Genomic DNA, 22,473 nt, shown 5'->3' on the forward strand with positions numbered 1-22,473 from the left:
TAGAAGCTCACACAAGACTGCTGTGGGTGAGGGGAACACAAGCACCTCGCAGGAGCACTGGCTGTCCACCATTTTGTAAGTAAGATGGGATGTTGTAAAGTTTGATGTTTACTAACACTGTACTCACGGTTTTCCTCTTGTTTAAGCCGTGTTCGCACACATGGGTACTTTGAATCCCTCATTCTGCACCACCAACATGGAGACATCCGGCACAACGTAAGAACTTAATATGGAATATATGCATGCACTTGTGAAAATGGAATTGCAATTAATTTGGGGTGATATCGTCTAACTGCATGTAGAGAAAATCTTGATCATTATGCCATTTTTTTTTTTTTTTTTTACAATTTTCAGTTTCCTACCCATATTTGGCCTTGGCTCAATGGCACAGTCTGCGGGACTAGTAGAGATTGCGGTCAGGCTGTGTTTGAACCAACGTAAACAATTGTGTCCACATGTTTGGGTGCCCATCCTGAAACCTCTGCGACCTTGCATCCGCTCTGCACTACCAAAACACGAGTCATCTGTCATCCTGAGCCAAGTCAGCTCAAGTTTCCTTGAGGATTTGGATTTTGATGACGATGACGTTGTGGCCCCAATCAAGAACAAGCATGTGGTTTTCGCTGACTCCAAGGGGCGCTCTCTGGCAGATGTTCGAGTCTTTTCCGACGAAGAAGACCATTCCGACCTGGAGCCCCTGCCGTCCCTCCAGGGTCTTGTCAGTACGACAGAAGCCGGTTACAGCTGCACGGTCAGCACCTGCTGCCCAGGAACACAGCTCACGCTTGGCTTTCCACAGCCCTCAGCTAATTTCCAAGCCTTTCGTGCCAAGCTTGCTGAGAACATGGTCATCTTGGAGAACTGCACGGTCACTGAGCAAGCCCTCAGAGGCACCGTCCGAGTCCAAAACATCAGCTTCCAAAAAGATGTGTGTGTGCGTATCACCTTTGACTCCTGGCAGAGTTACAGAGATGAGCCTTGCACGCACCTGCAGCAACGCTTTGGAGGGCCACAAACCGACATCTTTGAGTTTGACATAGACATTCCAAAAGTGCTTGATGCAAAGAGGAAGATTGAATTCTGCTTAAGATATTCACCAGGTGGGCAGAGTAATACTTTTTGGGACAACAACAATGGGCAGAACTACGCAATTGATGTGTGTGTGAGCTCACATCTTTGTCACAGATAGGGAGGTTGAAAAATGTAATTGCAGCTAATTTTATGTAAAGCAGAAACCATTTGAAATGATTCTTTTGTTTTAATGAGTGTTGTGCTTCTCTCTGTCTTTGCTGTATTATAATAATAAAAGAACTCATCGTTAGTTTTCACTGGACACCAGTCTTTTATTTGTGTGTCGACACTACACACTTCATTTTTTGTTTTATTAAACTCATTCATCACTGTTGTATAACGGAGAGTGTGGGATTTCTTTTACTTTGGGCATCTCTGGGATTCACAAATAGGTCACAGATTATCGTCAGGGACAAATCCAGGCCCCGAAGCGGGATACAGGCTAATCTTAGCTCAGGCCTGTTGAAGTAAACTGAAGTAAACTCTGACTGATGATAACAGGGGACTTTACGAACCCATTGTTCTTATCACATCTGTAATTGGTAATCAAACGTCTAGTCTGATGTCTAGAAACACATTTTCAGACAAGGGAAGGACTCGCAAAATTAAACACAAAGGTAGGCTACACGTTCAGTTAATTAACAAAAACTGTAGAGTGGGCCAGGGCTATCAGTCCCTTTTTTTTTTTTTTTTTTTTTAATTAGTGTCTTCCACCAGTGCAGTATTTCTTAATAGGGCCACCTTACTTCAGTACCAAAACATTTTCTTACTAGTCTATGTGACAGGTCACGAGGCCAACAAATGAAGCCCAACATTGTAGCTCACATAGCTGGCTTTTGCCAGGACCTTGGCTGGAGGGTGGCAACATGAGTACATGAGAGTTAAATTATAGGGAAAGGTCAAATGGGACAGCCAACATTGTCAAGGTGCCTGTTGCTACTCAAAATGACGAGTGCCACTATGAATTCTACCTACTCATTTTATGTAGTAGTAGTTGTAATTTGAGACACATTAGCTAAAGCCAATTCGAGCTAACTGGAAATATGCTGTAGATCAGGAGCGGGCAAACCGCAAACTGGTCCTCAAGGGCTGCTGTAGGCCCTGGTCTTTGTTACAACTGATCCAGCACAGGCGGTTTAACCAATGAGGGGTCTAGGGAAACAAGAAACACTTCACTGCAATCAACTGATTGCACTTGTAAGACATCAGATTGGTGAAAAGGTGTCCTCATGATGTGCTGCAACAAAAACCCGCACCCACTGTAGCCCTTTGTGGAATAGTTTACCCACTCCTGCTGTTGATGAACAATTGTTCATCACATTTGTACCTCTGGTCAAATTACAGCCTTCAGTTGTCCTGACATGCATATTTTGGGAGTCCAGGAGGAAACTGGATTAAACACATAAGCGGGAAACATGCTATAACTCCACAACGGAAGGCCAAAAATGAAACCCCAAAATGTTATAACCAGTAGTCCATTGAGCTCATGTACTATTTATATTTTAATGCTGTATTTTATAATTTTGAATTGAAATTCTAAGTAAGCACCTGAAATGTCTGCACCATTTTTACCATGACAGTACACCACTAACTAAAACATACAAAATACTATCAAGAAACCAGGGATATGTAGTCTTTTCCACAGCTGTGAATATAAATAAATTTTCGACTGCCCATAATAGACATCTGTGGTTATATTTCTACTCTAGCCAGGGAGGGAGGGAGAAGCGAAAGCAGCATGCACACTCCCGTCAAGTGTTTTCCTTTGAGTTTTGGCCGACACGCTGAGCTGCGTGTCTTTTAGCCTCGGACATGAGCTTATCAGCTGCCTCAGCGGCCCACACTGATGTTACACACTTTGCAGCTCGGGTCTTTCTTGGCATTGGCTGTGGTCAAACTCATGAGCTGGTGGTGTCCACTGATTTGCTCCACGGTTCCCTGATCCAAACTGACCGGCTCTGTGAAAAGCACCTCGAGGATGACGTCGCTGGCATGGCAGTACAGCGGCTCCTCTCCCGGTCTCTGGGGAGCGGTGTATGTCAAGAAAGGGTTGTTCGCCAAGTCTAACATGGGGAGGCGGGTTCTGCAGAAGTGGTCTCCCTCTGTGCCTATGGGGGCCAGCACCAGAACCACATAGTGGTAGGCTGTGTACATGCAATAAAAGTCAGCAAAGTACAGGGAGATGTTGGGGTTGAGCAGGTGTCCAGCCGGGATCTGGAAGCGGAGGGGTCCGTATGGAGAGTCTTTTGGGGGGAGTCCTGTATCGAACTCAGTGTTGCAGCTAAAGAAGACTCCCAGCAGTTTGCCATTTATAGGAGAACCATGACTCCCACTCGTGTCTTTAAGGGCAGGACGCATCACACCGGCACACTCCTTTCTAAAAAATCAACCCGACAGAAAGCATACTATTACCATCAGTACTGTTCCATTAGTCATTCTTATGCCCTACATACCTGACGCATTCAAAGTAATTTGGATGCTGATTGCGATAAAACGTAGAAAATTTCAGAAGCCTTCCTGCAGAGCCTTTGGCCTTGTCGAGAAGCTGCTGAAGGTGTTCTATGGCGTAGTCTGCAAAGTTAAAAGGAACTTAATAATCATTTCAAAACTGCGGTGCTTTCAAATGCTAATGACCATATGCCCAAAGAGAATTGTTTTTTATGCAACTTCACACATCAGTTTTTTTTTGTCTTCGCTTATGTAACTTCTCATGGCATACATTAGCATCACTTGAGATGTCAGATGCCTCACCTCCCGTGCAGAACTCCACCACTTGGCTCCACTCTGACACGAGGTATTCGCCATCCAGCTGTCGGACTGCAGTTTGCACGGCCACACAATACTCCGTGCAGGGGCTGAGGAACCAGTGTCCTCGAACAGCCATGGGCAGGGGCACAGCCTTTGCCACCAGTTTGGTTGGTACATCCTGGAGTGTGAAGCAACAATAATAAATGGATCCTCTTCAATTCATTAGCATTTCAAAGGAAATTTTAATGGCTTTGCAAATCACGCCCTACCCTCTTTAGGATTTGCATCATTACCATGATATTGCTTTAAAACCTAAGCGGCTGTAACTAAGAGACGCTCGAACTGGCTGCTTTGTTTTGACCAAGGTGTCTAAGAAGTTCCGCTAAACACTCAAGAGGCTCACATAGCCATGGTAACACGATGCTGTAACTGTTTTGCTCTTTTATCTCTGTCCAATGAAAATTCCTAATCCGTTGTCACTTTACAAAAAAACGTGAAGTTCAGCGTGACCCCTTTTGCCAAATTAACAATTTATTACAACATGATAATGCTGCATGGTTAGTACATTGAATCATATCAGGGCAATTGTTAACATTACAGTACAAATGTTTTAGTTGCTGGTAAGGAAGAAATACCAATATGATTCAATCTTTTGTTCATGCAACAACTGATTTACTGTGAAATTGGTGCTTTGACTTACATGTGGTCCAATTTATCATATTCCTAAGTTTTGGGATGTGGCTTTTAAGCAGGGGTGAAAGTGGCTGGAATTTCTTGCCGGAACTCCCCGACGTGAAGGTCGCCACGGAGCCAGAAATTTTGTAAGTTTATTTATTTATTTATTTATTTTCATTTTTTGGGGGGTCAAACAGCCTTAAACTACTGAAATGCAAAGACAACTGTTTTGGCACAGTTATTTCTGTGACACATACAAAAACTGATTTTCATTCAAAATTGTATTTTTTTAATGATTTGCAAAGTAAAAGTTAACAAAAACAGCAATAACGCAAACCTCCATCTCCTAATTTTTATTTTCCCTCATTTGCTCACATACTAAATGCCAAATCTCAATTTTAACTGCTTAAGAACATAGGATGTATAATAAAATTGAAGTTAATGTAAACATTTACATTTTTTAAATAATAAAGATATAAGTAACATACATTCAGAAAAATAAGTACAAATGACGTATTTTATGCAGAGTGAAATGGAATATATTTAGAAGATTGCGCAAACATTGACTTTTTTTTAAATCGTAAGGAAATGAACAAGTAGCCTAACATAAATGAACAAATATAAGTCCAAAGTGCACATTGACAGCTAAGATGTTCTGAACCTCTGCATGAGAGCAAATAAAACTAAATATGATAAACCTCCTCAACTATTTCCCTGCTCTTAAAGATTTGATCCATTTTCTGTTGCATTGCCCTTTTTTGTCACATCAATTCAACAAACTTTTTTTTTTTTTTTGTGCTGTTCCAGAAAACATGCACATTTGAACCAATCAGAGCTAATTATCTCTGCTGATCACATGTCACTATGTCAGCCAAATGAACGGAAAAATGAGTCCAGGCGTTTTGCTTTGCTGCGTGCATTCGCACATTGACGTGACTCATCGTCAGACTCAGATAACTGCAGCAGCTGGGGAAACCTCCATGCCGTCCGTGGAATAAAATAAATAATAAATATCGGTGGAAACGGATTACGCTACACAAGCACTTTATTACGCTTGTTGTTAATACTTGTGTACGTAAATCTGATGTTGGTAGATTGTTTTCTTATTGGAGATGAAATGCATGTGTGGCAGCTTAGCATTTAAAAAAAACATTTTTTTTACATAGCGTTTTGACAGTTGCCGTCATATTTTCGGAATCAAAGCACCGTGTACCAGAACAGCATTCCAGCCCTGAATCTTATACCGGAACTACATTGCGGCCCTGAATCTTATACCGGAACTGCGTTCCTGACCATTCTGGCTCACTTTCAACACTGCTTTTAAACCAACGTTTGGGTTATGAGCAATCTTTAGACATGCTCGTTGCTCAATAAAGTGAAAGAAAATAGTGTAATTGAAGTAGTGGAATGCCCTCGCATGTTAGTAAGAAAAGCTACAGTTTACATTTACTTGCACTAGAGGGAGACGGTATACCTGCACACACTCTAAAGAACACAAATTTAATCCCAATAAATTAGAGTACAATTATGCTGTTGATTTTCCTTGGCAACCTGCCATATTTATAGTGATTTAGTTAGCAATCACTTATATATATATTTTAAAAAATCTAAACTGGTTCTTTCAATCAATGGGACTAATTTGTTACTGTGCCTAAGGACACACTTGATTACTTTATATCGTGTCCTATTTTTAGTGATTTTAGGTCATTTCTTGACAGGGGCGCTGGAAGTCACTCACAGCAGGGGGTGCTGGGGATGTATTTTAGTTTTCACATCCAAAAATAGCCATTTTGGTCCAAATTTGTCATGCTCGCACGTTTTCTCCATACAAGGCGTGCACGATGGCAGTACACACGCATGACAGATAGTTTACTTACTACTACTACTAGGCTACTACAAAAACAGAGTTCTATTTCACCTACTGTGTGTGTTGGATTTCTGGTATTGGAAATAAAAGTGCCGTGTATTATAATGCAAATCCCCGCAGCTAGGCGGCGCAAGGACACACGAACACATGTGAAAACTGAAAGGTCCAGTAAGCCTCGGTTTAACACCCCCTTTTCACAACACTAAAATAAATTGCACCCGAATAACCAACAGCGCTCTGCTCGGTGGAAGCTCAACAGCAATAAAAATCAAAATAAACAGCAATAATAATATGGCTACAAAACATATCCTACCTATTTGAAGACACCAAAGATAGATTTCCTTTCTGGACTCCACAGTCTAAATCTGCCGCTAACTTTTCCTCACTGGGCACTATTGTAGAACTATCATCATAAGCATTTTTATTTTCGGCCTCGAATTTCACTGTTTTTGGAGAGAAAAAAATCGTTTTTGCGCCATGGTAATGCCTCCTCTGTCAACAGTTAAATTTTCCGTTCCAATAGCGCCTTATTCATTGTGACCTGTGTAGCAAGCAAGGTGCCAGGTGGTGACCATGTTATACCAAAAACATTTTCAACACATAAATCTCCAAAGTTAATTACACAAACATTTCAGTGTGTTTTATTCACAGTGATCCCTCGTTTTTCGCGGTTAATGGGGACCAGAATCCACCGCGATAAGTGAAAACCCGCCAGGTAGTGCCCCCCCCACCCCCAAAAAAATTTGGGAGGGGTTTTTGGTGTGTGTTCAATGTCTTTATTCATATTTAGCATTGGAAAGAGATACATATAAGACATGTTTTTTCACTTTTTTCCCCAAAGCATAATTAAAATAAAAACTTTTATGTATAAAGGGTACCCGCGGGTTATTAAAAGTATTAAAAAAGCATGGAATTTAGTTTTCCATTACTATAGGTATTAAAAGTATTAAATTAGCTGTCGTAATTCTGGAATTTTTTCACCGTGGTTTTAATTTTGAAGAACATCTCAGTGCAACCTAAATTATATCCGTGACAAAGTTGTTGTTTTTTTTTCATCCATAACGAAGATGACGCGTAGAATTTTTATGATGCACTGCACTACAAATCATAATGCACCTCGTGCGTGCGCGCTGTTAGCACCATTAGCATCAACATCACAACAGCAGGCAATTGCACAGTACTGTGTGCTAACGTAAGGAACTGCTCTGATGCCTTAGTTGTTATGTTCGACGAAAGCTTTAACAAGACAACCAAGTCCAAACAGTTGGACCAGCATGTGAGGATTTGGATCGGCGAGCAAGTCGCATCCAGATACTTTGGGTCGCAGTTTATGGGTCATGCGAAGGCAGTGGACCTGCTTAACATTTCAAAGTAAGTTGCCAATTTCTCCAATTAAAATGTGTTAGATGCAGTAATGTATTTCTGCACGGTTTGCCTTTCGAATGAATGTGAATTTCGTAGTTTTAACTCAAGAGTTAGCCATGTATTGGCAGGTGCACTAGCCTTAGCATGGATAAACCGGAGTCGTAGATCCACCATCACCCTCTGATACACAACTCGGATGACACTATTATTGGAACGAGTGCGGGGTAACTTTGATCTGAATAACATGGCATGGTGATAGGCAAATTATAATGTAGGTGATAGTAAAACACCTCCTGGTTTATTTAAATGTTTTTCTTGATTGAATAAGAGTATGGATTTTCTCTGTCTGATTAAAAGAAATGTCTTCAATAGCTAACAAAGGATCAACATGAGTTTTGTGTACTTCTTGTAATGTGATTAGAAAAAAACAATTGCCAAGGGAAATGGTCATGTGTAGCTTTTTTAATTTGTGGTAATTAATTGTAAACGACTGCCATTTAGTGGCTGTTTTTTAAACTTTCACTGCCAATTGCAAGATTTTCCCAAGTACTTCACAGTTAAGGTGACCAACTTGACAGTCACCAGTTAAGGTGACCAACTTGACCAATCAGCAACCTACCACCTTGGCTAGGTCCTCTTAAAAGGGAAACCTGTTGTATTGCAAATGTAATTTCTGAAGTTGCTTTACAAAAATAGTGTAAAATCCATTTTATCCTGGGAAAAAAAAATCTGAAAGACCTTATATTTAAATGTGTTTTAATTTTATCTTCAGTAAATGTGCATTCTTTTGTCAAACACACTTAGTAATTGAGGTTAAATTTGATGTTCAGTGCTTTATATTTTATTAATATGATCCAATATTATCTAAATAATGGGTGCGAGAAAAGTATTAATTTTCAGTTGAAATGGCATTAAAAAAGGTCTCAAAGTCTTGAATTTAGATTTATCAATCCTGGGGGCACCCTGGTATATGTATATTTTAATAAATGGTTTTCAAGAATTTCAAATGTAATAATTATTAGTTTTAAACATGTTACTGACCCACTGAATTATTTGAAAACAAGAATAAAGTATAAAAATGCATGTCTTTATTAAATGCTTCATTGAGTGAGTCCACTCAAATCCGCTCCATCTCCTCACTTACACACAATGAGTTGCCACAGCAACTGTTTAACAAGTTAAACAATGATTGACCCATGCACCGCTTTGAAGCTTTGGCTCTGCGGCAAGATAAAACCCGAACATCTGTCAACATCGTTAACTTTAATAAACAACTCCAGTGCAGTGCCTGACGTAGAAAGAGGGAGCGGGAGGGAAGGAGGGAGTGAGTGAGAGTGAGACTCGCGATCGGCTCGGGAAAGCTCGTCTGTATTTATTAATTTTTTTAATAGAAAAAAAATAATAATGGACTGAGGGATCACTGTATTTAGATATTTTTAACAAAAATTATATACCAAAATGTTTTTTCTCCCCAACACCAGTGGGTGCTGCAGCACCCTTAGAACCCCACTTCCCGCGCCACTGTTTTTTGACCGATATTAGTTCTTCCTTGTTGTTCCTTGTTCTTCCTCTGACCAAAATGCACCCTCCCAGCAAGTTTGACAACCGTATAATTAATAGTTTCCTAGTAAAGCCAGAGAGACAGATTCTGGCAAATTATAGCAACGATTATGTTTTGTAAAATCCAGTGAAGGACGAGGAGCAGCAAAAGTGTTTAGATTTTCAATTGATGTCGAATTTGAATGCATTTAGCAAATAACATTTTCTGTAAGGATTTTTGTGTATGGCCTGGCCAACATTCATATTAATAACATTTCCATGTCTTGCCAACTTGGTGACTAGATCTGCCTAAAATTAGTTAATGGTGTGCATTAGAAGTAATTACCACAATAACTGGTCTGTGTTACTGGTTAGAATAATGATATTTAAAAAAAATAAATAAAAAAAAAGAACAAGTGAGTCAGAGGCCCAGAGCTCTTGAGTCACACGCTCATTTTCCCTTTTGCTTCAATTGGAACAGACTGAAAGGGCACAGCCGCTACTTTCCGCACTTAGATTAGTCCAGAATTTATGTTAACCTTACCAGACCCTTTTGAATTTTGACTTCTTATTTAAGCCTTTTGCTGTCATCTCAAAGGAGTTGTATGCAAACAGTTTCTCCCAGGTAATAGAAACACAGGGTGTTTCGTGGTTGTCTCACCCTGTGTTTAAAGCGGTTGGGATCTCTGCATTCCTTGCGACTCAGGTCAATGAAGAAGTGTGTGGCTCTGGCCGTGTCCTCGGGAGTCATGTCCCACACGATGCGGAACGAATCGCACGTCACCTCACATATTTGGATGTTGCACGGGGTGGCGAGAGGAGTGTCCATTTCTGTCGGGGGATAAAACAGGACATTTGAAAGCCAAATGACAGCATATCCTTTTTGAAAATACTTCCATTAAAATCACTGTCACTTGCAAAACATAATCTCTTGAGCCTTGTGAATATTTTAATGTGCAAATAACCAAGCTCTATATATAGAGTCCAGTAAATGCAAATAAATACACTATTTGCTGATGTAGTAGGGAACTTTAAACACTAGTTGGAATCTTATCAATTACCTGATGAGTTATTAATTTACCGCTTTTTAATGCATTTGACCAAACACATTATTCATTTAACGTCTTGCTAACCTAATACACAGATCAAGCTGTTTCTTTTATTAATACATGCATGATAAATAGTCAAGGATTAAGGGTGTAATGATACATCGATCTGAATCGATACATCGGTTGGTTAAGTAGCAATCATATTTGAGCTTGTAACTGAACACAATTAAAGTAGTTTGATCCTAGGTACTTAATAATATTTCTTTGTTCTTTATAAAATGTTAAACTGAAATATGGAACAGGAACTTTAGTGCATCATATCATGATGGAGATACAAAGATATTATTGAAAAGGTACTAAAAACTAACACGATAATATCTCTAAAGCAGAGACAAATTAAACTTTCATTCATGGCTCATCTTTCATTTTGTCCCCAAGTCTCTTTCCCCTTCTATTTGGTGGCCTTATCTGACATTACCCATCATTATGCAACATGAGACGCTCCCAGATGACTCCATGCCTTTTATAATCACCTCCATCAGTCTCCCAGCAACCATGTGTCACTAGCATCCCTCCATCTCCTCAATTCTAAAACATATTTTGTACCGCTCATCCTCACGAAGGTCATGGGTGTATTGGAACTTATCCCAGTTTATATGTGCTTCCAAGGAGCATATACAGTGAGGAGCAGAAGTATTTGCACCCCTTGTGATGCAAGTTCACCCAATTACGTAGAAAATAGGTAGAGGTCTGAAATCTCAATCATAGATGCATTTCCACTCATAGAGACATAATCTAAAAAAACAAAAAACAAAAAAAAAAACAGAAATTGTATGTTTTTTAATCAATTTATTGCTAATTTAGTGGGGTTCATCAGTATTTGTAACCTTGAGAAAACGAGTGCTAGTATTTAGTGCAAAAGCCTTTGTTTGCAATTACTGAGGTCAGATGCTTTCTGTAGTTCTTCACCAGGGTTTCACATATGGAAACAGGGTTTTTGACCCATTCCTCCACACAGATCTTCCCTAGGTCTGTCAGGTTTTGGGGCTGTCGTTGAGAAACATGAAATTCCAGCTCCATCCAAAGATTTTCGGTTGGATTGAAGTCTGGAGACTGGCAAGGGCACTTCAGAACCTTGATATGCGTTTTACGCAGCCGCTCCTTGGTCAGCTTGACTGTGTGCTTCGGATCATTGTCATGTTGGAAGATCCACCAAGGACTCATCTTCTAGTCTCTGACAGAGGGAAAGATATTGTGGCTCAAAATTTCACGATACCTTTCACCATTCATCGTCTGCTTTATACAGTACAATCGTCCTATCCCCTTGGTCCCCTTTGCTGAAAAGCAGCCCCAAAGCATGATGTTCCCATACTTCACAGTGGGGATGGTGTTCTTGGGATTGTACTCATCCTTCTTTTTCCTCCACACACGATGAGTAAAGTTTGCACCAAAAAGTTTCTAATTTGGTCTCATTTGACCACATGACTTTCTCCCATGAACTCTCTGCATCATTCAGCTCGTCCCTGGAAAACTTCAGACGGGCCTTCGCATGTACTGGTTTCAACAGGGGAACCTTCTGAGCAATGCATGCTTTTAAACCATACCACCGTAATGTTCTACTGACAGCCGCATTTGAAACTGTGCATCCAGCTCTCTTCAGGTCATTGACTAGCTTCTGCCGTGTAGTTCTAGGCTGAGCCCTCAGTTTTCTAATCATGAGTGATCCCCCACGAGGAGACATTTTACATGGAGCCCCAGCCCAAAGTAGATTATCAGTCATGTTTAGCCTTTTCCATTTTCTAACAATTGCTGCAACTGTTGATTTATTCTCACCAAGCTGCTTTCCAATTGTCCCATAGCCTTTTCCAGCTTTGTGGAGCTCAACAATTTTGTCTCTGGTGTCTTTCGAAAGCTCTCTGGTGGTCTTGCCCGTGGTAGCAGTTGGATTATGATTGACTGTGGAGTGCACAGGTAACAATAATGAGCTCAAACGGGTGGTGGGTGGGTGGTTACTCATGGGGTAAAGGTGGACTTTATTTTATTTTATTTTATTTGTTAAAGTAGACTGACAACACTTTGAGTGTCATAATTATTACTGATTCTCTGGGGTATAAATACTTTAAATAAATTATTTTAAAAAATCATACAATGTGATTTCTGGATTTTTTAAGATTATGTTTCTATGAGTGGAAATGCATCTATGATTGAAATTTAAGACCTCTTCCTTTTTTCTAAGTGGGTAAACTTGCAAAATCACAAGGGGTGCAAATACTTCTGCTCCTCACTGTACAGTATATGCATCTCTGCTGTACTGTCAACTGTTCTGTTATACTGCAAATTTTTGGGCAAAATAGTGCAATTATTATAGCCTGGTACACCAGACTCACCGCTGTTCCAGCTATTGAGTCTGGCCACCATTCAAGCGGATACAATTTCCAGGGCGGAGTCAGCCACAGCAAACAGACAGCGGAGTGGACCAATCAGCAACGGGCAGTGCAGACGTCACGTTATTAAAGCGACGAGAGCAGGACGAGGGACTTGCGCGCGGAAGTAAACGTACGAGGAGAGCGGAGTTTATTCAACTTGGCTAGCGCGGGACAGACTTGTCAATGACTCGTGTCGATGTGTTTTTGGTCATTTAAAACTGATTTTACCGTGGATTGGAACATATTCTCGGCTCTCCTGTTCAGCTTTGTTGTGGAGACGACTTCCGACGCGCAAGACTGACGTTGCTCGTTAAGAGCACGTCACGCAAATAAGCGAATCTGATTTGTCGATTGATTTTGTACCTGCTCGAAAAGGCTGTTAATGGGATGGTTCCCAGACTATTTCTCTCAGTGTTTGAAAAATACAGGGAGAAAAGTCTGGCAGAGCCAGGCAACAATTATTACACTGGTGAACAGTTTTTGTCACTTTGGTTTGATATGTGTTTTTAACTAATTCTTGGGTGGGGAATCCAGAAGTGATGTCAGTTTTTCCCTATGTCGTCAAGTTTTTTTTTTTTTTTTAACTATAAGAACCTTGTTTTTCTTTTTTAAATACATTGAAATACTGTATACAAATTACAAAATAAATACTCGACATGTGGGTGTTTTATATAAACATTCAAATTTTGACATACCACAAAATATGAAAGAAACATACGGGCAACTCATATGCATGTAGACATTGAGAATAACCTTGATAGAGGGAAAAAAAAAACAATAAAAAGAACAAAGAAAAACAGGTCAGTTTTGGATTCTACACCCAAAAAATAGCTGTCAGATCAAAAACAAAATATCAAGTTTTAGCTCAGTGTTATTGTACTTTGACATTAATATAGTGATGATACCAAACCGTGAGATTCGAATATTGTTGGATCTCTCTTACTATATACAGTATATACACTATATATATATATATATATATATATATATATATATTTTTTTTTTTTAATGTTTGCACCTATTGATTCTTGTGTTTTTTCTCACATCACTTCTTTTAATGTCTGACAGGACTGGACAATCTGAGAGTGTGGAAGGTGATGAATCACTATTCGTCACACTTCAGCCATTTGATCCACACCACTGCACAAAGCCTTGAGTAGCAGACTAGGTTCAGCCACTTTTTGATATGTGTTTCATTTGCTGTCTGCCTTACTTCTCCGCAGTCAACCACATTTATCGGGGTATCGTTCGTTCCTTCCACATCTGTTTTCAAATCCAAAATCGGAAAATGGATAACGACTTATTTCTCGTATTCAAATCAAAAATCGGAAAACATAACGGCGGTCTATTTTTCACTGTTTTGATTTTGTTTTGAAATTAAAAATAGAATATAAGAGAATGTAATTATGGTATTTTTGTTCTATTTGGTTTTGTTTTGTAATATTTTCGATGTGTTGTGACCCGGAAGTTGTTGACTTTTTTTTGTGAGCACAGTCTAACCGCGCAGATCTTGAAACCTTCCCCTCTTTAAAAAGCACATACACGCCTGCCATACTTGACAAAACATTAAGTAATAATTATGGCTGTCAAACGATTAAAAATTTTAATCGAGTTAATCACAGCTTAAAAATTAATTAATTGTAATTAATCGCAATTCAAACCATCTATGAAATATGCCGTATTTTTCTGTAAATTATTGTTGGAATTATATATTGGATATATACATTCAACATACTGTACATAAGTACTGTATTTGTTTATTATAACAATAAATCAACAAGATGGCATTAACATTATTAACATTCTGTTAAAGCGATCCATGGATAGAAAGACTTGTAGAATTAAAAGATAAATTTTAGTACAAGTTATAGATATTTTATGTCATAACCCCTCTTAATGTTTTCGTGTTAATAAAATTTGTAAAATTTTCAATCAAAAAATAAACTAGTAGCTTGTCACTGTTGATGTCAATAATTACACAATGCTCATGGTGCCGAAACCCATCAAATCAGTCGCACCCAAGCGCCAGCAGAGGGTGACAAAATACCAAAAAAACCACAAGTACAATTGGACATGACACTGTGCTGTCATTTTAATCTGTTTGAGCGGGGCATGTGCGTTAAATGCATCAAATATTTTAACGTGATCAATTTAAAAAATTAATTACTGCCCGTTAACGCAATAATTTTGACAGCCCTAGTAATAATGTTAGCTATCGTGCTACTTGATTCACCAATCAATTGAATCACCGGGTGGAGACTGACTGACCTTCCTCAGAAAAAAAGTCAACAATTTCCGGGTCGCAACACATCAGAAATGTTAAAAAAAAAAAAAATGAATAGAACAAAAATACCATGATAGTTCCATCCTCTCATATTCTATTTTTAATTTGAAAACGGCAAAAAGGAGCTCGCCGTTATTCGTTTTCCGATTTTTGATTTGAAAACGCAAAATTAAATAAGTCGTTATCCATTTTAGGATTCTAAAACAGCTATAGATTGAACGAATGATACACTGACATTTTTTATTTGAAAACAAGAAATGAAATTACAAGTCATCTGATTTTTTATTTGAAAACGAGAAATAAAATGAGAAGTTATTATCCGTTTTCCAATTTTCGATTCTCAAACAGATATGGAATGAACAAATGATACCCTGATAGAACAGGTGGGTTGTAACGCGTTACATGTACTCTGTTACATTTAGTTAAGTAACCTTTTGAGAAAAATGTACTTCTAAGAGTAGTTTTACTAAGCCATACTTTTTATTTTTACTTGAGTAGATTTGTGAAGAAAAAAACGCTACTCTTACTCCGCTACTTTGGGCTACACAAGAGTCATTATTTGTCCTCTTTATACTACATATTGTTTTTTTTTTTTTTTTTTTGCCAGCGATGCCATTCCCAAGAGTAGCGCTACTAATTTCACCAATGAGACGTCGCAACAATAATCACATGACTCCCTAACACCAATCAGACGCAAGTTTGCCTTTCTATGATCATGCCAGCCTGTTCAATCCTATGGCGACTTTAAAGCACTGTAATAAATGAAGTATTTAAAATAGAGAGCTGCCCTCAAGATGGCGCGAAAGCGTGGGTTTAAACCTCTCTTCCAGTTTTTATTTGGCACCGATTGACCACGAAAAACCGCATGTATGATCCTTTTAATTTCTTAACAGTATCTATGAAACAACTACAGTATTCGCTATTCATACTAGGAACTATTTTCTCCACTAGAGGGCACTTATGCTCTTGGGACGAATAATGCTTGATTTCTGTTTTCTTTTTCTCTCTTGCTGGAATTCTATGATTTTTTTTCTTTGGCTTAATGTGGTTATGTGATGGGGTTTGTATGGTATCATTATAACAACAATTCATGATTAGATAAGTTTGTGCTGAGAGAAAAAAAAATACCATTGTTTAAAAAAAAAAAAAAAAAAAAAGCTGTTACTTACAATGTTACACACTACTTGAGTATTCTTTTCAATGGATACTTTTTTTTTTGTACTTGTACTTGAGTACATTTTTTGTGGCTTCTCTTACTTGAGTAATATTATTTTGAAGTAACGCTACTCTTACTTGAGTAAGATTTTTGGCTACTCTACCCACCTCTGCCCGATACACATTGCATGTTTCTTTTAATTCAACCACTCCGTCCCTCTAGCACTAAGTATTTTGCATATGTGTGCCTAAAATAACCTCAGTAGCCGTTTAGGATGCAACCGTAACACGCTCATAATGCTGCATTAGACATTGACAAAGATGCTTCCATGAGCAGACGGTAAAGTCTGCTGAGGTGTTGTCCAGACCTTCACTGATGGACAGGCTGCAGTAGCTTATTAAAGCCTGTGAACTGTGAAATTTGCACGTTAGCCCATTCTCGCTGGAGGCCGAGGAGAAAGCCGATTGCACGTGTATTTCCACGCTGCTTTTGCTCACATTTCATCTCTAAAGTTTCTTTCAGGAACGTAAACTGGGCCAACAATAAATTCTCACAGGACACTCATCAAAGCCTGCTGTCTGTGAATGTTCCATTGGAAGATCCAGTGCATGTGAGCACAGTTCAAATGCAGGTTTCCAAATCACTCACACATCCCCGTTGCCCTCATTTGTGCATCAGTCTATGAAAAAAAGAGCCAATTTTCTCCGCTGCAGCGTTAATAGTAATAGCCAGCTGCTCGAAATCAGGCAATTTGGGTCTGTCTGATGGATCTGACAGAAAAACACCTCATTAGTTTAATTATTTGTGTGTGAACCAGCCACAGATAAATATCAAACAACAACACAAACACACAGATGCAGCATGAGCAAAGATGCCGCATTCATGGACCACTATAAGCTCTATCAAAGCTAGATCAAAGTATTATCTTTTGCTTCTGAAATTATTGTTTGCTGCATCTAGGTTACATTTGCACTACTTGCTTAATTCCCCAGCTAGTTCATTTATTTTACCCATGTAGATTAATGATGCTCACCATGAGCAGCATAGATGAACATACTGTGTTATCCTTAGTTATATTTTAAATTAAAACAAAAGCAACACTGATATGCATGCGTGAAATGATTGTTTGAAACTCATCCTTCCTGCTTGGTTGTTGTAAAATGACAACAAAGTTTGATTTGAGCCAAGAACTCTGAGGATTCAATCTATATTGCTCTGTATGTCATGACAACATTCGATGTGAACAAGCCACTTCATTCTGAGAGCGTAAGTGTACACACCTGGAGTAAGCATTATGAGAACAATATTAGGCGTACACAAACTGGTAAAAATGGAAAATACTCAAATCTTCATAAAAAGGCTAAGAAATGTTCTCAACACTTCCAACTTTAATGACAAAAATTACATAAAATCTCAATTAACGCATAATCTGGAATCATTGCACAAAATATGTAGAAATATCAGGTAGTATTTTCCCAATCTCAAATATGCTTGCATAATAGAAAATAAATCCTTCCTTGTACAATGTTAAACTAATTGAAGATTTTACTTGCCGTTTCCCTGGTTCAGTCCCTTTAAATGCAGCAGTCCCTGATAGATCGCCTTGGAAAACTGATTAGGAGGTGCAACGAATGTACTGGATCCTCTCTCTCGCGCGCTCTCTCCGTCTGTTTCTCTCATCTGTGTGTGTGTATATGTGCCACACAAACACTCTCACCCTTCGCCTCTCCATCAGCTCCCCCCTCCTGGTCTCATTTTTGCTGTGGGCTTTGAACATGATGTTTATTTGACTCTTATGCAGCTGCAAAGCCCATGATGCGTTCAGAGCTAAAAGAGGTGAGCCGAAAAGAGAATTGTCAAACACTGCAAGCTCATCAGCATGTTGGTACACAGCACAGCATCACTCCTCCAAAGTGTTGCCTCGAGGCACTTTCATATACAATACAGTGAACTCTGCTACAATAGTAAATGTTACCTTTTACGTTTAAGTGACAATGTGAAGTCAGATAAAAAATCAAAACACATTAATGCTGAAGAATATTCAAAAGATACCGGTTGTGATGTCCCGGTAAATAAACTGCACTAGTGCCAACTGCAAAGCCATATGGACTTACTCCACAGGGCATAACCCCCCCACCACACACCCCTCCAAGCCCACCCTCAGGCAAGTGATGCCACAAATGTGAGCCCAGAGTAAGCAGATTTGCACTGGCATTAGTTGTATGGGGGATGTTTTGCATTGGTTCCATGGGACAACATTTAGGATTTTACCAGAGATTAAAAAAGTAATGTCAAGAGACCTCTTTCCCGATTAATGGATATAATCTCCTTTAAAACAATGGGAATGGATTTGCAACAAACATGACAATAATAAAGGTATTGACAAAGAGTCTTATGTACTATCTTCTCAAACACACAAGATATAAACAAACAATCTATTCAGTATACACTATATTAAGTGTGAACTGTAAATTCATGTTTGTATCATGTATGACACATACACATTGCTATTTTTAACCAATCAGATGAACCACCACTCTTTTCCTTTTCGTTGACTTTAAGACTGCATTGTTACATCTTCTGCTTGGTTAGTTAGCAATTTTATTTACTGTCCTTACCAAGAAGAAGAACAACAGAGCTAGAACTTGAGACCTTCCTCCAGGCGGTCTAAAAACGACATGACATGTGAGATTAGGACAGCCAAGGATTTTAGCAGCAACTCCACAACAACAAATATCTCATACTAATGAACAGAAGGATATATTTTCCCTATTGATAAAAAGTGTATGAATAACATGCATTTTTACAGGTTGCAGGCCTGTCAAGCCACCACCTAAGTAGTAGTAGTAGTTGTTGTTCTTTTTCCTCTTATGGACACAAATTTTTAAGTCCTACTCCTCTGTCATTTAGTAACCCATCATCTTGAAACTTGGTAGGGATATAACATGGGCCAACATCAATCCATCTTCGGGCAAAAATTTATTATTATTTCTTTTTTGTATCAGGCTGACTAATTTAATGTGGATTTATTTTTTCTGTAGGTTGTGGTGTTACTAGGGCTGTCAAAATTATCGCGTTAACGGGCGTTAATTGTTTAATTAATCACGTTAAAATATTTGACGCAATTAACGCATGCACTGAATGACCCGCTCGCACATTGCCTCAAACAGATTGCAATGAGGACGTTTATGGACATTAAGAGTGAAGAGAATGCCACCGGCCGCTTGGAGGCAGCGCCGTTCCATACAAATGTTATTTCTTCTAAACGTGGGAGAATTAGTAGTTGTGAGATGTTCATGCTGTATGCAAAATGCAATGCAAATTGCTCCACACATATTTCGGTAAGTTTTCTTTCTTTTAGTGGCAATTATGTCTCTCTTGTTGTATTTTGGGTAAAATATGTACAGAGATATATATTTTATAAAGGCGAGTGGACACAGGCGTTCTTTGGACCGCGCCGTTTATTGGCATATATAATACATATATATATAATGTTCACAAAAAGAAAAGCACTTCAGTCTATAGTGATGAGGCCTTATTCTGACACACAGTTAAACAACAATGCAAAATGAACTGGCATTCCAATACAAAATAGCTATGCAAAATACACGTAAAACTCAGACTTCGGTCACTCTATTTTTATTATTGTTATTTTTATTCTTATTATATTAACTCTACTTTTGATTTAAAATTTTACAAATTTTACTAAAAAACATGAAGAGGGTTTTTAATATAAAATTACTGTAACTTGTAAGTATTACATTTATCTTTTAAGAACTACAAGTCTCTCTATCCGTGGATCGCTTTAACAGAAAGAATGTTTATAATGCCAATTGAGGATTTATTGTTACAATAAACAAATACAGTACTTATGTACAGTATGTTGTATGTATATATCCGCCTTGTGTCTTATCTTTCCATTCCAACAATAATTTACAGAAAAATATGGCATATTTTAGAGATGGTTTGAATTGTGATTAATTACGATTAATTCATTTTTAATCTGTGATTAACTCCATTAAAAATTTTAATCGTTTGACAGACCTAGTTATTACATAACGATAGAGCCCCTTTTAACACCGTTAAAACCCGGGATTTAAACGGGTAGCCTTTAGGAGTGAAAGCAATTTCCCAAGTCTACTGACATGGAGATTACGCGGACATCTAACGGGTCGCGTCTTAGTATTATGTCACCCACTTCACCTTACACAGGAATTTACCGAGATATATGAATTGCTACAGTATCTTGTTGTATTGGTTTTGGAGTCTACTGCTTAATCCAGGGTCGGGTCGCAGGGGCAGCAGCTTTAGCAGGAAAGCCCAAACTTCCGTCTCCCCAGCCACTTCAACTAGCTTCTCCAGCAGGATCCAAAGGCATTCCAAAGCCAGCCGAGAGACATAGTCTCTCCGGTGTGTCCTAGGTCATCCCCAGGGCCTCTTGCCGGTGGGACATGCCCGGAACACCTCTCCAGGGAGACGTCCAGGAGGCATCCGAACCAGATGCCCGAGTCACCACAGCTGCTTCCTCTCAACGCGGAGGAGTAGCGGCTTGACCCTGAGTCCCTCCCGGATGACCGAGCTTCTCTAAGGGAGACCCCGGACACCCTGCAGAGGAAACTCATTTCAGCCGCTTGTATCCAGGATCTTGTTCTTTCGGTCATGACCCACAGCTCGTGACCTTAGGTGAGGGTAGGAACATAGATTGACTGGTAAATCGAGAGCTTCGCCTTTTGGCTCAGCTCCTTCTTTACCACAACAGACCTGTACAGAGACTGCATCACTGAAGATGCTGCACTGATCTGACTGTCGATCTCCCACTCCCTCCTACCTTTACTTGTGAACAAGAGCCCAAGATACTTGAACTCCTCCACTTGGGGCAGAATCTCATCCCCGACCTGGAGAGGGCACGCCACCCTTTTCCGATTGAGGACCATGGTCTCAGATTTGGAGGTGCTGATCTGCATCCTGGTCTCTTTACACTTGGCTGCCAACTGCTCCAGTGAGAGTTGGAGATCACAGCTTGATGAAGCCAATAGCACCACATCTTATGCAAAAAGCAGAGATGGAATGCTGAGGCCACCAAACCGGACCTCCTCAACGCTTCGGCTGTGCCTAGAAGTTCTGTCCATAAAATTTATGAACAGAATCGGTGACATAGGGCAACCTTAGCAGAATCCACGCTTTACTGACTGGCGAACAATTTATGGTTTTGGAGTCCTGGAGGTCATGAGTGAAACCAAATTACGGTGTAGTTTGCCTTTCACCTGAAGTTAAGTGTAACAGGCTCAAGCACCCTGAAATCCTGAATAGATGAAGCGGTGTTGACAAGGAGAGCGTGTGTGAGTGAAGGTCATGTATTGGAAGCCAATGGTTTAACCATGTTTTAGTTGTTTAAAAAATATTATTATTAGGGCTGTCAAAATTATCGCGTTAACGGGCGGTAATTAATTTTTTTAATTAATCACGTTAAAATATTTGACGCATTTAACGCACATGCCCCGTTCAAACAGATTAAAATGACAGCACAGAGTCATGTCCATTTGTTACTTGTGTTTTTTTAGTATTTTGTTGCCCTCTGCTGGCGCTTGGGTGCGACTGATTTTATGGGTTTCGGCACCACGAGCATTGTGTAATTATTGACATCAACAATGGCGAGCCACTAGTTTATTTTTTTATTAAAAATGTTGTAAATTTTTTTTAAACGACAACATTAAGAGGGGTTTTAATATAAAATTTCTATAACTTGTACTAACATTTATATTTTAAGAACTACAAGTCTTTCTATCCATGGATCGCTTTAACAGAATGTTAATAATGTTAATGCCATCTTGTTGATTTATTGTTATAATAAACAAACACAGTACTTATATACAGTATGTTGAATGTATATATCCGTCTTGTGTCTTATCTTTCCATTCCAACAATAATTTACAGAAAAATATGGCTTATTTTATAGATGGTTTGAATTGCGATTAATTACGATTAATTAATTTTTAAGCTGTGATTAACTCGATTAAAAATTTTAATCGTTTGACAGCCCTAATTATCATTTTTTTAAATCCTCAAATACCATTTGGTGTTTAACACCTCGTATAATGGTGGTTTTAAAACTGGCCGAAATGCACTATTCGTCAAAACACATGTACATGTGTGCATATACATGTACTATATAGGTATTTATATGGATATATGTATGTAATGTGTATGTGTATGTCTATGTACGATATGTGCATTTATATGTAGATTTGTGTGTATATGTGTGTGGATAGGGTGGGGGAGCGGTGGGTGGGTGG

At 39.0% G+C, this 22,473-nt stretch overlaps 2 protein-coding genes across 2 annotated transcripts; one reads left to right on the forward strand and one right to left on the reverse strand.

Moving 5' to 3' along the window:
* Window positions 1-7: 7 nt before the first annotated feature.
* Window positions 8-1,614, forward strand: ppp1r3c2b (protein phosphatase 1 regulatory subunit 3C2, duplicate b). The gene is made up of 3 exons (XM_057832558.1): window positions 8-75; window positions 147-216; window positions 355-1,614. The coding sequence occupies exons 2-3, from the start codon at window positions 161-163 to the stop codon at window positions 1,187-1,189; spliced, it is 891 nt and encodes a 296-aa protein (XP_057688541.1). The 5' UTR covers window positions 8-75; window positions 147-160; the 3' UTR covers window positions 1,190-1,614.
* A 134-nt stretch (window positions 1,615-1,748) lies between these two features.
* On the reverse strand, window positions 1,749-17,880 carry LOC130913736 (phytanoyl-CoA hydroxylase-interacting protein). Its single transcript, XM_057832557.1, has 5 exons — window positions 17,734-17,880; window positions 9,927-10,096; window positions 3,823-3,997; window positions 3,525-3,642; window positions 1,749-3,448 (listed from the first exon to the last, which is right to left on the reverse strand). The coding sequence occupies exons 1-5, from the start codon at window positions 17,858-17,860 to the stop codon at window positions 2,902-2,904; spliced, it is 1,137 nt and encodes a 378-aa protein (XP_057688540.1). The 5' UTR covers window positions 17,861-17,880; the 3' UTR covers window positions 1,749-2,901.
* Window positions 17,881-22,473: the final 4,593 nt, after the last annotated feature.

The sequence above is a fragment of the Corythoichthys intestinalis genome, chromosome 3 (assembly GCF_030265065.1).
Source record: "Corythoichthys intestinalis isolate RoL2023-P3 chromosome 3, ASM3026506v1, whole genome shotgun sequence".
Taxonomy (NCBI): domain Eukaryota; kingdom Metazoa; phylum Chordata; class Actinopteri; order Syngnathiformes; family Syngnathidae; genus Corythoichthys; species Corythoichthys intestinalis.